At 45.6% G+C, this 23,529-nt stretch overlaps 1 protein-coding gene across 4 annotated transcripts in view; it reads left to right on the forward strand.

Moving 5' to 3' along the window:
• Positions 1-2,615: 2,615 nt before the first annotated feature.
• Positions 2,616-23,529, forward strand: part of TMEM154 (transmembrane protein 154) — a 51,628-nt gene continuing 30,714 nt past the window's right edge. For 2 of the 4 annotated variants that reach the window (XM_019828854.3, XR_002155972.3), the window contains exon 1: positions 2,617-2,812. In XM_019828854.3, coding sequence (XP_019684413.2) covers positions 2,725-2,812 — 88 coding nt within the window. In that variant the 5' untranslated portion in view covers positions 2,617-2,724. Of the gene's footprint in view, positions 2,813-23,529 lie in introns of all 4 variants that reach the window. The other 2 variants (XM_019828852.3, XM_019828853.3) reach the window with 2 other exon arrangements.

Genomic DNA, 23,529 nt, shown 5'->3' on the forward strand with positions numbered 1-23,529 from the left:
AGAGATTACTGAGGTGCTACAATTTTCTGATCGGTGATGGTGATTTTCCACCCTTAAGATAAGCTTAATCACGCTAAGGTTCTTAGAGAGCACAAGGGTCAAAAGAAAATGACATGGTTGTGCAGGCTTTCTCCAAGGCCTCAGTTTATTTTGCACATCGTTCTAACTGATGTAGTGTTGCTCTGCTCAGGAGCAAAGCAGGGCACGCTGGGAAAACTTGTGAGGAGCTACCTGGCGGTGCTGCGGGGCTCCATAGAAAACTGCAGAGAAGAGTCTGTGGTCCAGCCACAGACGCCTGACTCTGCAACCCCTCCCCCTCCCCCTCCCCCCTCCTTCCCTCCCCCCTGAGCCCTGGGCCTCCTCTCCTGCACGTGCTTGTCACAGATGGGGATGTGCTGCTAATACAGGAATATCTGCCAACCAGACTCAGCGCTAGTGGTGGTGGGGGGGTGGTGGGGTGCAGGGCCTGCGCACTTGCTCAGGGAAGAGTCTGATTACCAGGTCTTTCCCTGTTGTTTTCCAATCAATCATCCAGTTTTGAACTTGCCTGTTTTCTTCAGCTGTTTGTCCTGTATTGTCACCTAAGCTGCAAAAGCATATTTTATCAGCTGACTTAAGCCAGTTTAAAACATTAAAATGAATACAGTAAATCCTTTATCAAACTGAACATTTCATGAATCACCAACGCATTTCTTGTGAATGAGAATGAAGGGCACTGAAAAGCAGCAACGCGCTAACCCAATTCCATTTACCGCGAGCGTTCACACCAACGGGATCACTGGAGAGGAAGCTGACTGGAAGGGGGTGACGCATGGTACCTGCAGGCAGGGGTTAGACACAGGACGGGTGTCCAATGCCTCTCTCTCTCTGCCTGCCTTTCTTGGCATCGCCACAAACACGATTATGGAATTTCACTCTGTAGTGCTTAGGCCCTCAACCCAAACCAAGGGAGGCACTTCCATTAGAACACAAAAACCGAAAACACTCTAATCTCCCCAGCTGGCGGGTCTAAACAGACACCCCCTTCCTGCATTGTTTCAACTGGGCAGGGTTTCCACCCCCTTTCTACTCCTCCAACTCAGTCCTATTTTGTTGCTAACAACCTCTGAGAAATGTATTGTTATGTAAGGAGGAAGAAAAGTGGAATGCGGATTCCCGGCCCCCTTCCCCCACCAGAGCAAATTCTGCTTCAGAAAGGGGCCCTTTAAAAGATCACTTCTTTTTTTTTTTTTACCATAGATCCAGCCATCAAGCTCTTTGGTATTTTCCCAAAGGGGTTAAAAACTCATGTCTGTACAAGTGCTTGCACACGGACGTTGCCGGCAGCTTTATTCGTAATTGCCAAAACTTGGAAGCAGCCAAGACATCCTTCAGTAGGTGAATGAATTAAAAAGCGTGGTACGTTCAGACGATGTAGCGTTATTCAGCACCAAAAAGGAATGAGCTTATCACGCCACGAAAAGTCACGGAGGAACCTTAAATGCCTATTACTAAGTGAAGGAAGCCAATCTGAAAAGGCTACATACCGTATGATTCCAACCATGTGCCATTTGGGGAAAGGCAAAACCACGGAGGCAGTAAAAAGATCAGTGGTTGCCTGGGGTTAGGGTGGAAGGAGGGATGAGTCGGTGGAGCATGGAGAATTTTTAGGGCAGGGAAATGATTCTGGAGGATACGATCATGGTAGGTTTATGTCCTTACACGTTTGCCGAACCCATAGAATGTGCAACACATGAGAGAATGTAAACTATGGATTTGGGGTGATTACGATGTATCAGTGCAGGTTCATTCGTTGTGACAACTGTACCACTTTAGGAAGATGTTGATCATGGGGGAGGCTGGGCATGTGTGGGGGTTGGGGCTATATGGGAACTTTCTGTACCTTCCTCTTAATTATGCTGTGAACCTCAAACTGCTCTAAAAAAAATTAAGGCTTTATAAAGAAAAGAATATAAAAATAAAAACAAACAGTAAAAATCATTTCTCTCTAGGGAAGCAGAGCACATCCAGGCATGTGGATAGCATTGTCCTTTCTCTTCCTAGGAGTGAGGCGGCACTCAGGGCCCCGCAATGGTGATGTGCTTGGCTGCAGAGAGGTGGCCTGGTCATTTTCTGATGGTACAGGTATGTCCGCTCTCTGGGCCTGAGCTGTCCAACACAGCAGCTACACGAGTTATTTTAATTTAAATTAATAAAAAGAAAACTACAAATTCATTTCGCACTGGTCTCATCTCAAGTGCCCAATAGCCTATGTAGCTAATGGCTACTGCACTGGACAGTGCAGATTTGGGACATTTCCAGCATCTCAGAAAGTTCTACTGAATACTGCTGCTCTAAACTCTGGGCAGCCCCAGATTCTCACCTGGGGATTGAGTAAAATCACAAATGGAGAATGCTTCTGGTCCAGGACCCTCAGTCCCAGATCCCAAAAGCCATCTGAGCAATCGACACTGTTTTTCTAAGAGACAATTACAAAAGATGGGGGCCCGTGGCAGGGCCGGGACTGAAAAGGGCTTGAGAGGTGTTACTGACTGAATCAGTGCTTGCAGAGCAACTTCTCTTTTGCAATCCTTGCTGGTCTGACAGGCTCCTGCAGAATTACATCACTTCCTAAAAAACAGGCAAACACCTCTCCTTCAAGTCAGCACCAACCCAAACAAGCAGGAAACAGGAAATGTTCAGGTTTCAGGGAGGCTGAAGCCCAGCGCAGCCCAGCACAGCATCATGCCGGGGCGAGCTGACAGGAAGGCTTCCGGGGCTGCCCTGGTCTTTGCCCTGGTGATCGCGCTCCTTCCCACCAGCCAGGCTCCGGGTAAGCTACCTCCCAGCTTTCCACCTCGGGAAAGGAGGATTACGAGGCTTGTTTAGTGCCCCGGGCTACAGAACTCTGTCGGGGAGGGGAACACCCAGAAAATCTAGTCCTTTCTGTGAAAGAAGGAGAGAAAATCAGACTTGTGGTTTGGGGGGGGGGGTGGAGTTGGGGGCGGCTTGGCTGGCTTTCCCCGCAGCTGGCCAATCCTGCCCCAGTTCACTCACGTGGGGTCCCTGTAATTTACCAGCTTTAACGGGCATGTTAAGAAAACCCTAAACTTTTTGGCAGTTCGTGCAAAAGAACATTTCAGTCAGCTGAAACAGAGAAATAATGAATTTACTTTTAATAAGGTGGGCTGAGAAATCTGCTAGTCCTAAAACCTCTTGTGAAAAACTTGGGTATGGAAATATACGGCTAGAAATTACACCAAAGAAAAACAGTAAGTTAAAAAAAAAAAAAAAGTAAACAAAATTATCGGAGGAGTTACCAGGCATCCATTCCAACTTATCAAGAGAAGTCTTTCATCTGTTTTTCTTTGATCTTGTTACGTTGGGGGATATTTTCTTTGCATTGACTGTTACTACTGAAACTTTATTGTTTTTTTAAATTTAATCTCTTTAAATCTTTAGATTAAATCTTTTTAAAATCAGAGTGTGTGTGTGTGTGTGTGTGTGTGTGAAAGAGAGAGAGAGAGAGAGAGAGAGAGGCAGAGCATGAGGGGGGGAAGGGCAGAGAGAGAGGGAGACACAGAATCCGAAGCAGGCTCCAGGCTCTGAGCTGTCAGCACAGAGCCCCATGTGGGGCTCAAACTCATGAACCGTGAGATCACGACCTGTGCCGAAGTCGGACGCTTAGCCGACTGAGCCATCCAGGCGTACCATGAAACTTTATTTTGAAAAGTGATGTGATTGTAGCCAATCAAAGGTATTGGAAAAGACAAAATGTTAAATCTCAGTATTTTGAGCTAAGAGCAGCAATTGATTTATACCCTTGACAGTTGCTACAACAAAAGCACCATCAGCCTCAATTGCCTCTTACAGTTTTGTTGACTTGCCCTTGGGTAAATAAACTCATTGCCAATAGTTTATGTCAAGGGATACTACCTGCTTCTAGCGTAGAGCAGTATTTCAAGCAAAAGGAAGTTCTCAAGCTACAATTCTTTAAATAGGATGGGGGTGGGGGGGGTGGGCATCAGGCCCTGACCTAGCAGATGTGGCAATTTCCTGGAGATTCACAGTCAACACCCCACCACACCATCCCACAAATTTCGCTTGCCCTGGGTGCTCTCCATGTGGTCTTGTCAGGCATCCGAGGTGGCAAATGAAAAGTGAAAGGCAAACCATTCCAACCAGAAAGATGTTTGGTTAAAATGGGAGGTAGTGTTTAAGATGAGCCGGGGGAGGGGGGGGTGCAGGGGTGGGGGAGACAATGTGTTATCTTAGGCACGGTTTGGGGGCTGGGAGCGAGCACCAAGGTGACACAGCTCAAGTTGCATTTGGTGGCACAGGGGAGGTCGGAAGGCCAAGCTCTATTGCCCCGCAGCTCTTCTGACTGAGGCTCCCCGGTTCTCTCCTCTGCCCGGGTGGAGAGCCCTCTGGGCCAGACTCCTGTCCCCGCGGGGCGTCCCTTCACACCCCAGGAGGCAGAGCCCAGCCATCCCACTGCCACCTGTTGTGAGTCTTAGAGGTACCACCCGTGCCTCAAAGACGCGCTGAGAGTAATATTTAAGCTTGCCTGAGTATTTTCTTCACATTTCTGAGTCCAAGCGTCTGCCATGTGGGAGACGCAAAAGGATCATCTGAAGACCCAGTAAAAGTTTTCTTTCTAAAACCCACATCTGATCAGTGGCTCTTCCACATGAAGACCTTTGGTTGCTCCTCATTGATGCCCCTTAGACTCTCACTTCAGCCTCCTTTCCATGGCATCTCCTCCCACGTGCCCTCCCACTGCCCAGCCACAGTCACACCGAATGGAGCATGTGCCCCAGGCCTGTGTGGCTCATGCTAAAAGTGAAGGACAAGTTCTCTTTTTTCTACTTAATGAACTCCTAAAGACCCAGACTGAGAGTTAATGCTTCCTTGATGTCTCCTTTCACTGCCCCTTGCCTGGCGTTCTGCCTTCACCTGTATTATGCCCACATAAAACTAAACTTCTATAAACATAGCTAATCACATTAGATCCTAATTGTGTATATGTCCGGATCTCCCACCAGCCTGTGAGCTCCTCCAGGGAAAATTCTCTGTAGCTCATCTTTGCCTTCCTCGAACCCTGTTCCAGCGATATAATGGATCTGAGGCTGATCACTAAAAGCTGATGAGCTCCTGAAAACAAGTATCGTTAGAATGTCAGGGAAGTCAGAGGTGAAAAACTGCATTTCAGCCAAGTGCCGGGTTTATCTGGATAATCATCCAAGACACTTACTGGGCCCTGTCTGGATTTCCAAAGTCAGAAAATGCAAAAATGCCCACCTGCGAAAAGCTGTATAATCGAAGTCAAGGGGAAGTCTCTTACAAAGACTGATTATATATTTTTAAATTAACGAATGCATATCATTGTGAGCCCATGGGGCCTAAGACTTCAGGATGTGAGTTGGTTTATAGGCGTCACACTTGTATTTCCTTGGATTCTTCAAAAAGCATCTTGGAGATGTTTGGTAGTAGAACCCAATCTACTGAACAGCCCGACTCTCTTCCTTGCAAACATATTCCAGGATACAGCTCAAATCAAGCCAACCACAAACAGGCAACATAATCTCATACCTGCAGTTACCTGGACCAGTGTCAATACCTCTGAGTCGGTGTCTTTTCTCTCTATAGAGAGAGCCTGATGCAGACTTGATTATTATCCCGAGTGAAATAATCTGCTTAGAAATCACCAGGAGAGAAATGAGAGAACAGCTTTTCTGGGATTTTGACCAAACAGATGAGCCTAGTAGACGAAAAGCTGTGGGTTTAAGTATCTTGGCCAGGGTTGGATGCTAAGAAAATGCAGACTCAATGTCAAGGCAACATTGTGTCCAATGAGTGAGGGAGTCATTTCCACCTGGTTTCTTGCCCTGTGCCCTGTCGATGTCAGCTTGACAATATCAGAAAGCTAAAAGCAACTTCCCAGACACCAAAAACATGGGATTTATTGTCTGCTTTGGGCATAATGGTTTGTAGAAAGGAGGGCTAAGGGCATGACACAGAGAACAAGGAGGCTGTCACTGTTTTGGTGGCCAGGGTTAAACACTGGGTTTGACACGGACGACTGGGAGATTTTCTATGCTGTTTCAGGAGAGCATTAGCTAAACCTTGGGAAGAAAGAATTAAATAAAATACTAGTTACATAAATGGAGTTGCACTTCTCACACTGATCTCATTTCAACGAATGTGACTGGCATCTGCTATTGCCTGGGACAGTTCCAATTTCAAGTAGCAATAATGATGATAGCAAACACATATAGTATTCATTGTATGCCAGGCGCTGTTCTAAATTATTTATACTAACTCATTTGATTTTCCTAACAACCTTAAACATATGTCCCTCTTTTACGTATGAGAAAATGGAGTCACTGAGAGGTTAAGTGACTTGCCTCAGGTCACACAGTTAAATAGTAAAGTAAGATTCAGGGGCGCCTGGGTGGCGCAGTCGGTTAAGCGTCCGACTTCAGCTCAGGTCACGATCTCGCGGTCCGTGAGTTCGAGCCCTGCGTCGGGCTCTGGGCTGATGGCTCAGAGCCTGGAGCCTGTTTCCCATTCTGTGTCTCCCTCTCTCTCTGCCCCTCCCCCGTTCATGCTCTGTCTCTCTCTGTCTCAAAAATAAATAAACGTTAAAAAAAATTAAAAAAAAAAGCAAGTATTTAATAACTCATCAAAAAATGTATTAACAGGGGCGCCTGGGTGGCGCAGTCGGTTGGGCGTCCGACTTCAGCCAGGTCACGATCTCGCGGTCCGTGACTTCGAGCCCCGCGTCGGGCTCTGGGCTGATGGCTCGGAGCCTGGAGCCTGTTTCCGATTCTGTGTCTCCCTCTCTCTCTGCCCCTCCCCCGTTCATGCTCTGTCTCTCTCTGTCCCCAAAATAAATAAACGTTGAAAAAAAAAATTAAAAAAAAATAAAAAATAAAAAAGATTCAGTCTCAGGAATCCATGCTCTAACATATGCTGTGATACCTCTGGATTTTTAGGCTCTGCCAGGATTTGTGGCTAGTTTCAGGTTTAGAAAAATATATCTCTGGTATCCTTCTAACTGTAGATGCATTCTTAGTTGGAGTCTAAGGTTACTGCATATTAATAAAGGAGCTGTATCTGGTTGGGTCGGAGACTGGTCTACAGGAAAAGGGATGGAGGGAGTTGGGTTGAACTTTGGCCTTTACAGGGGGAAGGAAAGGCTGCAAGGTGCAGAATGAGCAACAGAGAATCAGGGGATTAGCATAGTTAAGACCAGAAGCCGGAAAAGTGGAATGATGAAGTCATTGGGTAAGAGGCTTCGGGGTGTGGGAACCCGGGTCAATCGCTGTGGGAGAGCGCTACTGAGAACTGACCCCAAGGACCAAGCAGCCTTCAGGGACCAAAAAAACAAAACAAAACAAAACAAAACAAAACAAAACAAAACAAAAACAAAAACAAAAACAGGCAGAAAGGGATTGATTGAGGCTTAAAGTCCCTCTGTGTCCAAAAGCCTGATCTAAGAAACCAGAAGAGGCTGGATTTTGGCTGGGATGGGCCCAATTCTGCAAAGAAACAATACAACCTGCAATTTGCCTACCTGTGTACAGTTTGCACCATCCTCAAATGTTGGCAAAGACGTGGAGAAACAGGAACTCTGCACCACCGGTGGGAGGGTTAGTGCAATCACCCAGTCCATCCTGCTGCTTAACCCATTCATTGGGCTTTCAATTTCAGTTATATTTTTTATTCTAGAAAAAATTTTTTCGTTTCCAGAAAAAAATATGTCTTGCTTTTATTTTTCTTTAAAAAAAATTTGTTAATGTTTATTTATTTTTGAGGGAGAGAGAGACAGAGCATGAGTGGGGGAGAGGCAGAGAGAGAGACACAGAATCTGAAGCAGGCTCCAGGCTCTGAGCTGTCAGCACAGAGCCTGACATGGCACTGGGGCTCATAAACCATGAGATCATGACCTGAGCTGAAGTTGGACCCTTAACTGACTGAGCCACCCAGGCGCCCTTGCTTTTATTTTTTCTTGTGTTATTTATTCCTTCTATGTCTTTGTTTTAAACATAGTATTACCTAATAGTTTTATCTGAAGTTTATACAGACCTAAGCCTGTTGTTCATCTCAGTTGATTCCCAATCATGATAGAAATCCTGGGGGCACGAGGCACCTGGGTGGCTCAGTCACTTGAGCGTCTGACTTGGGCTCAGGTCATGATCTCGCGGTTTGTGAGTTCGAGCCCCGCGTGGGGCTCTGTGCTGACCGCTCGGAGCCTGAAACCTGCTTCAGATTGTGTCTCCCTCTCTCTCTGCTCCTCCCCTGCTCATGCTCTGTCTCTCTCTCTGTGTCAAAAATAAATAAACATTAAAAAAAAAACTAAAAAAAAAAAGAGAAATCTTGGGGGCACTGAGGATACAGTCTGGGACACAGAGGAAGACTCACCCCACTTAACAGAAATCCATCTTTTTTTTTATTCCATCACCAACGTATTGTAAATACTTTACCAATACAACCTAGTCCTGTCACCACAGAATAGTGTTTGGAAGAAATGGAGGCAGGGATGTGCTAGGCTTGAGGAGAGTCAGAGGTTAGACCTCAGGCTTGACCCCCCAGCATTGGCGTGGAGAGGGGGAGGCTGAGCAGGCCTCAGGGGTCAGACTCCAAGAGTTACAAGAGGAGGTGCCCAAACATCATTAAAGGTGCCAGCCAACAAACCAGAGTCCGCTGTGGAGGCAAGTTGACGCCAGAAACAGGTGACCAAAGATGCCAAAGCTGTTGCCAACGAGAAAGAGGTAGACAAAATCAAATTGAAATCGGAAGAGGGGCCAGGTCCACAGTGTCAGGATGAGGGTGAGGTCAGCCTGGCTGTGCAACACTGGTCTTTGACTTAAAACTTTGTGCGAATCACTGCTCCTTCCCTTCTTTTCTTTTCCTTAAGTTTATTTAATTTTGAAAGAGATAAAAAAGAGAGCCTGAAAGTGGGGGAGGGACACAGAGAGAGAGAGAGAGAGAGAGGAGAGAGAGAATCCCAAGCAGGCTCCTCACTGTCAGCACAGAGCCTGATGTGGGGCTCAAACACATGAACCATGAGGTCCTGACCTGAGCCCGACTCAAGAGTCAGTCACTTAACTAACTGAGCCACCTAGGCGCCCCATCCTTTTTTTAAAACCATGGCCTGGTGTTTCAGCTTTAACTTTTTTTTTTTTAAGTTTTTTTATTTCGGGAGAGAGAGAGAGAGAGAGAGAGAGAGAGCGAGCATGTGAGAGAGGCAGAGAAGGCCAAACAGGCTCTGTGACGTCAGCGTAGAGCCTGATGCAGGGCTTGATCTCACAAACTGTTAAGATTATGACCTGAGCTGAAACCAAGAGTGAGATGCTTAACCCAGGCGCCTAGGCACCCCAGCCTTAAGTTTTGAGCCAAGAGATGGACAGAAGTCCCCTGAAAGAATTATATAACCTCTCATATCCCTATGGCCCCAAACCTTTGTTCTAGGAAATCCCCATAGGTCCCCATATTTGTCTCCAAATTTAAATTTCCTATATCATCTTTTTCTTTTTTCCTTTCCTTTTCTTTTTTGAAATATTTTCTGGACCCTGGGGATTTCCTTGCTTTTTTGAGGTTTCTTTATACATTTAAAAAGTTGCTTCTGATATTTCATTCAGTATTTCTAGGTGTGGCATATTGGGAAAAATTTTCAGGTTACCAACCATACCAAAATACCGGAAAAGGAAATTTTTCTACACAACCGGTCTGGAGGACAATTTGGAAATATTTAGTCAGCTAAAAATGTTTGTAGCCTCCAACCTCAACAATTTAATCTCAGGTATATATACCAGCTCAAAAACAAATGTGTGGCAAAACATCATGGCCAAGAACGCTGACTGTAGCACTGTTTGTAAAGATGAAGAAAATAGAAACAACTTAAGTGTTCACGAACAGAAGAATATGTGAAACTGAACATAGTCCCAAAATGAGGTGTCATATAGCTGGTAAAATTAATGAACTAAAGCCAAATGTATGAAGATGAATTAATCTCAACTGTAATGTTAGCCAAAAAAGCCAATTGAAGATTATTTTGCACAGAATGATTACATTTAAAGTTTTTTTTTTTTAATTTTTTTTTCAACGTTTATTTATTTTTGGGACAGAGAGAGACAGAGCATGAACGGGGGAGGGGCAGAGAGAGAGGGAGACACAGAATGGGAAACAGGCTCCAGGCTCCGAGCCATCAGCCCAGAGCCTGACGCGGGGCTCGAACTCACAGACCGCGAGATCGTGACCTGGCTGAAGTCGGACGCTTAACCGACTGCGCCACCCAGGCGCCCCTACTTAAAGTTTTAAAAACACTCCCGGGGCGCCTGGGTGGCTCAGTCAGCTGAGCATTCGATTCCTGATTTCGGCTCAGGTCATGATCTCGCGGTCATAGGACCAAGCCCTGCACGAGGCTTCGCGCTGGGCTTGGAGCCTGCCTAAGATTCTCTCTCTCCCTCTGCCCTTCCCCTGCACACACATGCGTGCTCATGCATGCTTTCTCCCACAAAAGTAAATAAGTACATAAAAACACTCCAAATTATGCTTATATTGCTTAGGGACATAGGCATATTTTAAAAGTGGGGACTGATACACGTTAACTTTAGGGAAGCAATTACCGTTGGAAAGGGAGGGAGGGGAATGAGATCAGGGAGGAGTACAAGGAGGGCTTCAACTGTATCTATGATGTTGTGTTTCTTTCAGAAAAACATGGTAGTCCTGGGGTCAGCAAATGAAAACCCATGGGCCAAACTCAGCAAGCGTCCCGTTTTTTTCTGACCCGTAAGCTAGGAATGGTTTTCATGTATTTAAATGGTTAAACAAAAACTTATATAACAGCCTGTATTTTGCTTTGTGGGCCACAAGATCTAAAACATTCATTCTCTGCTCTTTAAGGAAAAGTTTGCCAATCTGTCCTCTAGTCGATATAGAAAATTGTGAGATAGTTAGTGGCGGGTACCCAGTTATCTGTTACAGTATTCTCTATTCTTTCAGGGAGGTATACTTTTATAATGAAAAATAATGAGAGTGCCTCTGAGTTTTTCTTGAGCTTTCTGCCATCGTCCCTTTCCATAATTCCCAGTCTCTTTGAAAGAAGTCAACACACCTTCATCTGGACCCACTGCCATCTGGCTGCTGTGTCAAACACAGCATTCTGATTGCTCTACCTGGGTCATCAGTGTCTTCTAAGAGCTAACCCCAAGGGACCCATTTCTGTCCCTATCGCACGTTTTCCTCCGTTATCACTTAACATAATCAACCAATGATTGGAATTCTCCTCTTCCTTGGGTTTTGCGATGCCTTTTTCTCCTTGATCTCCTAGCGCATTGAATGCTCCTTTCCAGTTTTTGTTTAGGAGTCTTTCTCTTCCAAATGCTCATTTCATAGCATGTCTATCTTTTATTTCTTATTCCTTATATCATTCCTGGGCCATGGTATCCATGTTCATGGCTTTCGCCTTACTTCTTGGCTGACGAGTCAAAACAAAACAAAACAAAACAAAACAACCTCCCACTAGGCCTATCTGCCCAGCTTTACACCTGCATTCTCGTCCTCAGTGTTTCTCGGACAATGTCACATGGGCCTTAGGCTCAGCATGTCCAGAACGGAACTCCGTCTCAGCTCCCTGCTAGTTTAAGCCCTTGTTAGCTCTCGCCTGTCCTAGTTCATTAACTTCTTAACCTGTCTCTTGTGTTTAGTCTCCTCTTCCACCCTATTTCACATGGCCTCCAGAGCAATAGCTCTATAACAAAAAGCGATCATTTCTTCCTGTATCTACCCCTTCAGTGAGATTTCATTTCCTTTGAGTAGATTCCAAATCCCTTGCCATTATTACAAGGCCCCTTATGAGTTGTCCTGAGTTCCTTTCTTGCTTAACCCTTGACACTCCCCACCACACGCCCGATGGTGCAACTGCTTGAATGTGCCAACACTGTTGGGTCACTGAGCCTTCCCGTGTGCGTCAACTGTGATGCCTTTCCCTGACACCTTTGCCTGATAAACTCCTGAGATTCAATTTAATGACCTTCTCCTCTGTGAAGATTTCCTGAGTCTTCCACCCCCAGATGAACAAATACCTTCCTCTCCCATAGTCTCATGGTATTCTGTATACAATCATGGCTTTTGTTAAACTGTATTATAGGTATTGATTTATGTGCCATTGTCCCTACTTACCAGTGTCTTCCCTGGGAAGCATAGACCTGGTCTCATTCACCTTTATATCCCAGGACCTAGAATAGTGCCTGGTACATAATAGGCACACTACTGACTGACTGACTGGGGAATGAATGACATAAAATTTATCCAAGATTTACATATATTCATGACAAAGTCATCATCATTTAAATAATAAAATGAAACTATGGTAATACCTGGATAAATATGATTTTTTACTTACCCCACTTTTTTTTTTATTCCAAAATGTTAACTATCCCATATCTTTTCATGTATAAGTAGTTTACTTCTGTCTTCTCAGACCAAAACAGGCAACAATTACTGCTTCCTTTCCTGGAGAGAATACTATGTAACCACATCTATTAAGCAGTATTGAGAAAGTATTCTTATCTGTCTTCCTCTCAAAATAGGGATGGGGGGGCGCCTGGGTGGCTTAGTCGGTTGAGCATCCGACTTCAGCTCAGGTCATGATCTCATGGTCCGTGAGCTCCAGCCTCGCGTGGGGCTCTGTGCGAACAGTTCAGAGCCTGGAGCCTGCTTCAGGTTCCGTGTCTCCCTCTCTCTACCCCTCCCCTGCTCACGCCCTGTCTGTCTCACTCTTTCTGTCTCTCTTTCAAAAAGAAATTAAAACATTAAAAAAACTAGGGATGGAGTTTAGACCCAGAAAATAGGTATCGAGCAGCCTGACGATTTGCAGAAAGACCAGGTAGTTACAAGCGTTTGGGGGAGGCTTTTGAAAGGAAAACAAAAGGAATATAAGTTCCATGGATAATACATTTCAAGCCAGTAAAAGAGGATTTGAAAACTCAAAAAAGAAATAAAATTTCTGTAACATAAAATAAATAGAGGGGCGCCTGGGTGGCGCAGTCGGTTAAGGGTCCGACTTCAGCCAGGTCACAATCTCGCGGTCCGTGAGTTCGAGCCCCGCGTCGGGCTCTGGGCTGATGGCTCAGAGCCTGGAGCCTGTTTCCGATTCTGTGTCTCCCTCTCTCTCTGCCCCTCCCCCGTTCATGCTCTGTCTCTCTCTGTCCCAAAAATAAACGTTGAAAAAAAAAATTAAAAAAAAAAATAGAAACATCTGCCTCGGGGGACGAGGACAGCACAGAAACATTTCCTGCTTAATTCAATATGGTGAAAGGAAAGTTCCCTACCAGGGCAGTGTCCAGTTGGTGGTGTTGCGTTCCTTTACCTTGAAATAAAACCAATAAATCTAGTCTGTTTTAGGAATTTGAATTTTTTTTCTATGTTTTTTTTTGCTGTACATGAACTAAAACCATCTTTATTATTTCTTACTTCCCCACCCCATTGTGGTTTTCAGAAATAAGAGTCCAGTAGTTACTAGGGTTTCCTGGCATCTGGTTTTTTTTCTTCCACCGACAAAAATATATTTTTTTTTTAATTTTTTTTTTCAACGTTTATTTATTTTTGGGACAGAGAGAGACAGAGCATGAACGGGGGAGGGGCAGAGACAGAGGGAGACACAGAATCGGAAACAAGCTCCAGGTTCTGAGCCATCACCCCAGAGCCCGACGCGGGGCTCCAACTCACGGACCGCGAGATCGTGACCTGAGCTGAAGTCAGACGCTTAACCGACTGTGCCACCCAGGCGCCCCAAAAATATTTCTTAATTAAAAATACATTTATTCTTTTCTGAACATTATGTTTGTTTATTTATTCATGATTAAGACTACTATATTTAGCAAATAAAAATATAGGATACTCAGTTAAATGTAAATTTCAAATAAACACTTTTTTTTTTTTTTTTTAGTGTAAGTACATCTCATGCAATTCAGTGTAAGTATAGGCCACACAAATATTGCATGGGACACATTTGTACTAAACAAATTATTTGTTGTTTATCTGATATTCAAATTCAAGTGGGCGTCCTGTACTTTAGCAACCCTATGACTATCTTTTGTCAAGCAAAGACCATCCCTACATTGGACTGTCACTAAAACCACAGACCTTTGGTTACGTAGCCAGTTAATAAATATTAGAAAAAAATTAGGCTGAGTCCTAGATCAGTTATTCAAATAAAAGTAAAGGAACCATGCTGAAAACAAAGCAAAACACAACACCCTAATGATTACACAGAACCAGGAATCCGAGAGTGGATCACCTTTAGAGAATCTACTCATGCAACCCATCACATTAAAAACTAGAAGGAAAAAAAAAATCGTGGGATTATATTAACAAATGCAGAAGGGGCGCCTCGGTGGCTGAGTCGGTTGAACGCCAATTTCGGCTCAGGCCATGAACTCACGAACCGTGAGTTTGAGCCCCGCGACAGGCTCTGTGCTGACAGCTCAGAGTCTGCAAACTGCTTCAGATTCTGTGTCTCCCTCTATGTCTGGCCCTCCCCCACTCACGTTCTGTCTCTCTCGAAAATAAACATTAAAAAATTTCAAAACAAAACAAAACAAATGCAGAAAAGAGGCTGGCAAGAGAGTGGAACTGAATTGCACCCTGAGCTCAAGCAGCAGCACTGAATTTTCAGTGCTTGAGGCCTGTTAGGTTGTCCAGGAGGGAGGGGCAGGATAGAATCCCTTTCAAGGTAAAATAGGACCAGAAGCAGGCCGGCCTCAGACACCAGCCTCAGACACCTGGACTCAGAAAGTCCCATCCACGATTTGTTCCGCTCAGACACCACTTCGGAGACCTGAGGAAATTGCCTCCTTCCTCGGCCTCCTGTAAGGATCCGTCAAACAATAGAACAATCTCTTGCTGTCTGCTCCCTCATACTGGTTACACCCTCTCCCCTTCCTCAGGCTGCTCCTGGTGAAGACACATCAGCCCCTGAGATACTAGCCCACATCTCCTTTCCCTTCGCTCCTGTCCTCCTTGTCTCCTATATGTCCACAAACATACATCTACCATTTGTTTTTGGGCTCGGCCCTGTCTTTCAGGTGCTCTCTCTGGCGACACTGAGCCTGTGCTGATCTGAGCAAGGGGTGCATCGCCCAGACAGCGGGCCCGTGTGCACTGTGCAGGAGCCCGCCTTGTCTCCCCTCCCTACTCGGAGGGGGCTGATAGCAGGCCAGAGAGAGGACAAGGGCATGGCCAGGAACATTTGACTCCCACTAACTCTCTCGAATTGTAATTTTGAAACCGGCTATTCGAAAGAGAGATGGAAATCTAATAAAAGTAGAAAATATTCAGATTAGTAATGATAATAGCTATCATTTTAAGAAAATCCTTTTTGTTTCCATTTGTTTTTTTCCCCATTTGTTTCTTCATTTCAGCTCAGGTCATGATCTCACGGTTTGTGAGCTCAAGCCCTGCATCAGGTTCTGTGCTGACAGCATAGAACCTGCTTGGGACTCTCTCTCTCTCTTCCTCTCTCTGTTCTTCCTCCGTGGTTTTCTCTCCCTCTCTCAAAAATAAATAAACATTAAAGAAAATACATACATTCCTTTAAACTGCCAGGTACCACGAGGCAGAACAGGTCTCCAGCGTGCAAAAAGGTAGTCAGATGGTCAGAAATGCAGCTTCCCCAGGTGAGTAACTCCCAACTGAGACAGCCTCAGGGTCTGGGCAAGTCCCGTTAAATATGAGCAAGCTTTCTTTTGAAAAGACACCAAAATAAAAAGTTTAAAACAAACAAACAAACAAAAAAAGGCATCCGAGCATGGTGGGCCCCCTTTGTGGGCATGTTTTCATCTGATAGTAAATTACAAAAAAAAGAAAAATAAAATCTGATAATAAACTGCAGCTGCAGGTGTGCTTCTGGAGGCAACGAGGTAAAAAATACAACCAAGCTTCGCGAGTAAATTCCCAGAGCAGACCACCGCATGCAAGCATTTTACCAGATGACCCTCCTCAAAATAAGCCAAAGAAACATTTGTTAACCTTCTTTCAGCATATGGTTGATGAGAAAGGGTGTACAAAATGCAGGCATTGCTGTATGTGAACTGCCTTTTCTTTCTTTCTTTCTTTCTTTCTTTCTTTCTTTCTTTCTTTTTTTTTTTTACAGTTTATTTGTTTATTTAGAGCATACAAGCATGAGTGGGGGAGGGGCAGAGAGAGAGGGAGAGCGAAAATCCCAGGCAGGCTCTGCATTAGCAGTGCAGAGCCTGATGTGGGGCTTGAACCCATGAACTGCAAGATCACGATCGAGCCAAAGACAGACAGGCAACCGACTGAGCCACCCCGGTGCCTCTGAACTGCCCTTTGATAGTTAAAACCCACCCTCACCCTTCAGCGCTATTGTCTTGCATCTGTTCAACCATAGTTAACTCTGACCATATCTTCTTCAGGTAAATATGTCAGGAAAATACATTAGGTGAGTATTTCCACTTAATCAAAATGGTCAAATAGTACAACAGAGCTTACAGTGACAACCACAATCTCTCCATTTCCCTAGTCCTGTCCCCAGAGAGAATTAGGTCACCCAGCCTTTACATGTGGGAAACCATGGGAAACACTAGAATCCCCCCACCCAAACAAAACAAAAACTAGGAACATGAAATTTTATCATTCAGTATTTTTAACTTTGCATTCAACAGTTCCTCTCATTTTCCAGTGCTTTCTTTGAAATTTAGATAACTTAAAAAAAATTTTTTTTAACGTTTATTTATTTTTGAGACAGAGAGAGACAGAGCATGAATGGGGGAGGGGCAGAGAGAGAGGGAGACACAGAATCGGAAGCAGGCTCCAGGCTCTGAGCCATCAGCCCAGAGCCCGACACGGGGCTTGAACTCACGGACCATGAGATCGTGACCTGAGCTGAAGTCAGACGCCCAACCGACTGAGCCACCCAGGCGCCCCTAGATAACTTTTTAAGAAGACCACCTTAGATCCGTGTTTCTCTTTGTGACTAAGAATGTACAGTGTGTATTCCTGGAAGAGGGTGGATAGAGGCAGGAGGACATTATATTCTTGATAAAAAGGTAAGAGATGTCCCCGCATTTTCTCTCAGACTAACATGGCCTATTTACATTTCCTAAACAACTTTTACCTGATGGCAGACAGGGTTACAGGTGCTAGGGATACAAAAGACACCAAACTGTGGAGGCATCAGACAATAAACAAGCATGTGGGGGCGCCTGGGGGCTCAGTTGGTTAAGCGTCTGGCTTTGGCTCAGGTCATGATCTCACGGTTCACGAGTTCGAGCCTCTCATTGGGCTCTCTCTCTGCTGTCAGCGCAGAGCTCTCTTCAGGTCCTCTGTCCCCCCAACCCCTCTGCCTCTCCCCTGCTCGCTCTCTCTCTCCCTCAAAAATAAAGAAACATTAAAAAAAAATTAAAAACATTAAAACATAAAAAAAATTAAAAAAAAACATTAAAAAAACATTAAAAAACATTAAAACATAAAAAAACATTAAAAAAAAAAGTACCTGAATGAAGTACTCTCAGATGATAAACAGTAGGTTAGTACTATTTTGAATCCAAGCAAATGGGAGAAAGGCAGAACACTTCAGAAACCCACCTGTGGTCCATGCAGGCTGATATCCCAGTGGCCCAACACCAAGGAGCATCGTCCATCCACTTGGCCCTGGTGTCTCCCTGCATCCAACACAATCACCCTCCCACAGACAGGTTGCAGTCGGATGAGCCTGGTACGTCATTGGTTCCCATTTGTTCCCTGGCCCATCGCAGTCCGATTCCACAGATGCTGAACAACTGATTTGTAAACAGACACCAGCACCGAAGAGATAGACCATCTGATGGGTGCCTATACCTATTAATTTTGCTCTCAGAGGCTTCTTTCTGTATAGGGTCTCCACTCATCTTTTTTTTTTTTTTTTAATATTTATTTTTGAGAGAGAGACACACAGATTGTGAGTGAGGGAGGGGCAGAGAGAAACGGAAACAGAATCTGAAGGAGGCTCCAGGCTCCAAGCTGTCAGCACAGAGCCCGACGCAGGGCTTGAACTCATGAGCCATGAGATCATGACCTGAGCTGAAGTCGGACGCTTAACCGACTGAGCCACCCAGGCACCCCTCCAATCACCTTTAAAGCTTAGTAACAACAAATTAAAATAAAGTCAATTGAATTACAATTTAACTCAGTAACTCTCAGCCTGGCATACTTACTGAAATCACTCGGGGAGCTTTTAAAACATGCCAAGGCGCAGCCGCTATAGATAACCTCACTGATTTGGACAGAGCTTAAAACCCACCAGCTGATGTGGGTGCATGGGAAATGTTGTGGACAAGAGGCGTCACTAATAACTAAACACAACTTAGACCAATGGCTCTCAAAGCATGGCCTCCAGGCCAGCAGCCAGCGCATTTTGTTAGAAATGAAACGTTTTAGCTCCATCCCAGACCTACTAAAGCAGAAACTCTGGGAGCGGTGGTCAGCATTCTGTGTTTGAGAAACCCTCCAGGTGATTCTGAAGCTAAAGTTTGAGGACCCGTGGTTTAAGGGGGCTCAGGGCTTCAGTGGTGACTGTTAAGCTATTCCGTTCTGGCTACAGAGTCGGTAGCTACTAGACAAGACTTTGGTATCCCACTGCCTGACCTCTTTCTTCTCCAGTTCGCCAACGGGCAGCACAGAGAACAGCAGTGGGGAGTGCTGGGTGGCCCAGGGCAAGACCAGAAATGGGGAGGGTCTTCAGCAGTGGTTCTCAATCCCGGCTGCACGCTGGAGTCACCTGGAGAACTGTAAAAAAAGAAAAAAAAAAATCCTGAGGCCTGCATTCACCCCAGATACACTGAGGTGGAAAGGTTTGGGCCTCAGGAGTGTTAGAAGGTCCACAGGTGATTCTAACGTGCAGCCAAGGCTGAGAACCCCCGGTTTGGTTTTATCTCGTCCAACACTGACTGGCTCTTTGCTGTGCGCAGAGGCCCGGGTGAATGAGAAGCAGGCGGACTTCTTGAGTTTGGTGTCTTAAGTATCTTGAAATTCAGATACTCCCGTTTCTCCACAGAGCAGGGCAGAATTTGAATGCCTGACACCTGACTTGCGTTTCCGTTTGTTTCGTTATCCGAATTATGAAATCGTTGACACAATTCGTGCATGGAGTCTACATAACAAATGAAAGAATGGGGCCTCTGACTGAGGCCCAACAGACTCCGTGGTATCCTGAGTCTAATGCCATTCTCTCAACATTGTTTTATTTTACGTTGGAACATCAGTGTGGCGTTCTCTCAGCTGGTATGTAATGCCTTTTTATCTTTAACTGAAAAAAAACAAAAACAAAAACGAAAAAAACTGGAGCGTGGTTGCGTATTTGTTCCACTTTCCAGAAAAGAGAAGTCAGCTGGTTTGCTTCACGGAGAAGCAGAGTCATTTCCACTTAGTGACGGTGTTTGGAGCAGTGATAAGGGCCGACGCGCCCACTCAGCTGCTCTTGCTGCCGGGTTCACCTGGAGCCTTTTCTCCCAGTTTCCCACGCACAAAGATTCCCCCCCCGGGGTCCTTGCCAGGTTTGTGGGATATGCGTCCCAGATGTGTTTGCATGGCCATCGCCAGCAGTCATTTGTCAGTGACTCCGTAACCGTGCGGTTGCTTATCTGGTGCTTTTAGGATTGGGGGATTAAAAGCAAAGTGAGGTGTTGCAGCGTGGCTTTTCGCTGGCTCGTGCCTCTCCCTGTTCACTGTCATGCCTGAGCCTCTCTATTTCTGTAGCGTTTTCAGTTTTACCCTCAGGCCATACATCACTTACCCTGAAATATGTCCAGACTTAGGTGAGAAGGCATAGCAATAAGATGAAGACGTCAGAGCAGGCAGATTAGTCCCCTGGGGGACGGCCGAGAAACCCCTAAGTCTAGAGATGGGGGAACGAGAACGGAGCACTAAGCGTGTAGCAAATCTACCAACACCGGGCGCGTGTGTGTGGTGCCCTGTGGGTTACTTGGCATTTTCATGGTTGTGATTTCCTTTGCTCTTCACAGGAACACTATGGGATAAGTAGGACAGGGCCTCCTTCCCTGGCTTTTAAGAGAGGGTCGAAGCAGCGAGGGGCCTTCCCAGGCCCTGCCGTTCTGAATCCACATCCTGCCCGCCCCGATGCCATGGAGATGTCCACAAAGTCCACACACGACAGAAGACACGGCCCTGCACATTCTGGGCTCACTTCCTGATAGAGAGTTCTGGGTTCTCCCAGAGGAGCACTAGACTCCTTAGGTTGTAAAATGTTGCTTTAACCCAAGAAGCGTAAGGTGGTTCCTACAGGAAGTTACCATTGACTATTGTGGGCCTTAGCAAGTATTGCTCAGAAAAAGCTGGGGTTTAGGGCACAAGGGTGTCTCAGTCTGTTAAGCATCTGACTTTGGCTCCGGTCATGATCTCATGGTCATGGGATTGAGTTCTGCATGGGGCTCTGCACTGACAGAGCAGAGCCGGCTTGGGATTCTCTCTCTCCCTCTCTCTCTCTGCCCCTCCTGCCACCCTCTCTCAAAATAAATAAATAAATAAACTTAAAAAAAAATCACTGTCTCTAAAAAAAAAGAAAGAAGGAAAAAGAAAAGGCCGGTGTCCATAGATACGTTGGAGGCAGAGTAGCTTTAGGGGGTGCCGTGTCCACGGGGGGAAAGAGTTGCTGTCACCCCACAGGCCGCAGGAGGAACCTCCGTAATGCTCTACGGAACAGTCCCCTGAGTAGCCCTCTGCACTGCCTGCTTTTGTGACCACTGGCTCCTCTGCGGTTCCCACCTTGGTTTTGTCCGCCTCTAGTTTCACCTCACTCTCACCTCTGTTCCCTTGGTGAGCCACTCTTGGCTCCTGAGTTGATTCTATGGCTCACCTTGGTTTTCCAGCTCCCCTTTGGACAGCATCTAATGCTGCTGGGGCTAATCCCCACCGTTTTTCGACTTCCCCCCTTTCCCATCAAAGACACCCTGCACACCCCGCACTTTCCTGACTTAGTTTCTGCTGGTCCTCATGGTGTGAGGCCCGGGCTGGAGCTATCTTGGAGAAGACCACCAAGAGCAATTTGGTGCTGTCCTCTCTCCCCCTGCACCCAACACCCTTGTTCCTGCTCTCACCACACTTAAGACAAAATACAGACCATACGTGCACGGGTACAAACCAAAGGACGCAGGGGTGTTTATTGTAACATCATTGAAAATGCAAAAGGAACAACTTAAATCTCTGTCAATAGGAACAGGTTATGATACATCCAAATAATAGGGGGAAAGACAACTGTCTGTATATAGACATGAAATAATCTTGAAGGTCACATTTTTTAAGTTTATTTATTTAGTTTGAAAGAGGCAGAGAGAGAGAGAACCCCAAGCAGGCTCTGTGCTGTCAGTGCAGAGCCCAGTGTGGGGCGGGAACTCAAACCATGAGATCCTAACCTGAGCTGAGACCAAGAGTCAGGGGCTCAACCAACTGAGCCACCGGATGCCCTTAAGATCAATTAAAAAATTTTTTTTTTATTTATTCATATTTGAGAGACACAGACACAGCGCAAGTGGGGGAGAGGCAGAGAGAGGGAGAGAGAGAGAATCCCAAGCAGGCTCCGCACTGTCAGCAGGACGCAGGGCTTGAATTCATGAAACCATGGGATCATGACCTGAGCTGAAACCAAGAGTCAGACGCTTAACTGACTGAGCCACCCAGGCGCCCCTTAAGATCAAATTTTAAGTGAGAAAAGCAAGGGTCAGAGCAGTATATACGTTTTGCCACCCTTTGTGTTAAAAAAAAAAAAAAAGAAAAGAAAAGAAAACAGGAAATGGTACTTACACGTGCATTGAGTTTTTCTGGAAGGCAGCAGAGTGGGTTACCGCTGGGGAGGCACCTTGAGTGAGCGGGGGGAAGAGGTGGTAGAGAAACTTCCTTTCTGAGCTTAGTATCATGTGTCTAGTACCAGTTCAGAAAATTCTAATTAAAAAAACAAAGTAAATACCCCAGAAGCAACATAGCAACGTGGAAATAGATGGGGCGTTGGGGGTCCCCCCGTAGTTGTACACATTAGGACATCACGCCACAGGGGTAAATATTTTTTTCAAATTCTCACTACTATGAAGGGACAAGCTATGACTAGAAGCTTCGCGATCATTTGGCACCTACGCTGTAGGGAATTTCAGGGAAAACCCTATGTCGCAGAACTTATAAAGGACAGGGTTGTCCCCCAGGGCAAGACATTCAGGACTCAGTTTCTCCATTTGTAAAATGTGAGCAAGGAAGTTGTTGGGGGGAGGAAATTAGGTTGCGGCTGTTTATCCTAGATCCTAGCACATGCTAAGCATATGATAAATGCCAGCCAGTGTTCTTTATTATTTGTGGCTGTTGTGGTGGTGGATGGGGTGGGGAGGGCTGTAAGGAACGTTGTAATGGAAGTATCTGGAGATGGAGTCTTGTAGGGTAAAGAAAAATAAAACAGAGAGGGAAAGAGACCCCTTGATTCTCATTTATTTAAAGAGCCGCTAGGGATTCTGAGAGAGTGATGTTTAACGTGCAAAACGTATGTTAGGGTGTATGTGACAGGGATGTTGGGGAGAGAAACTTCACCCCCTTTCACTCCAAAATGTCACTAGGGGCCAGCTGTGACCAGCACTGTCCTTTGTGCTAAAAAATAAGTGTACATGACCCAGGACCATCTGGTGTGTTTCTTTCCATTTCTCTTTCTCATTCCTGATTATCTAAACACTCTCATTATTCCTGCCACCTTATTTCTTTTCCTATTTTCTCTTCTTCTGGGGCCACAGGTCAAATGGTGACTCAAATCCTTCCTTGGAGAGGTGTTGAACACGTCCTGCTGTGCATCTGGGCTGAATTGCTTAGAAGGAGCCCCGCAAAGCCCAGGTTTCTGGGACCCATCCCTCTCTCTTCCCCTTTGTGCCAGGAAACTGCTTCCTTCCAGGCGAATCGGCGAGAACAGGGGTTCCCTCTCTGGTTCACCACCTCGTGCCTTGTAATCATTGTATTCCTGTCTTATCGGAGGGAAAACATCGTGTGAATTTCAAGGCTCAGTTTCAATGATCGGCCACCTTGGGTTCACATCCTCCTCCACGATAGCTCTGTGACCATGGGCACGCTGTGTAACCTCTTTGCCCAGTTTCTATCTGAAAAAATGGTGAGGACAAAATGAGATAATCTGGGTAAAAGGCAGAGCACAGGATTTGGCTTAGTAAATTCTCTATAAAGGTTAGCCTGAAATAGTGGTGGCAGCCTCAGCAGGCCTAGAAGTAAGCAAAAGAAATAAAAAAGAAGTCTGGGTATTCGAGGAAGGTCTGTAAGCACTGGCCTCAGAGAATAGGGGGGTCAGTATTTCTACTGCACCTGAGTGTGTGCCCCTCCCTTGCCAACCCCCCAAATATGTCTAGTCGTTACTGGCTGGATCATCAGTGAATGATACTATTTAGTCTCAATAATTCTGAGAGCTGGATGACTTTAATGAGGAGATTGTCCTACTGGACAAATATCTTTTCCTGGATTAGAGTGATATATGATGCATCAAAGCTTTTA

The sequence above is a fragment of the Felis catus genome, chromosome B1 (assembly GCF_018350175.1).
Source record: "Felis catus isolate Fca126 chromosome B1, F.catus_Fca126_mat1.0, whole genome shotgun sequence".
In the NCBI taxonomy this organism is placed as follows: Eukaryota; Metazoa; Chordata; class Mammalia; order Carnivora; family Felidae; genus Felis; species Felis catus.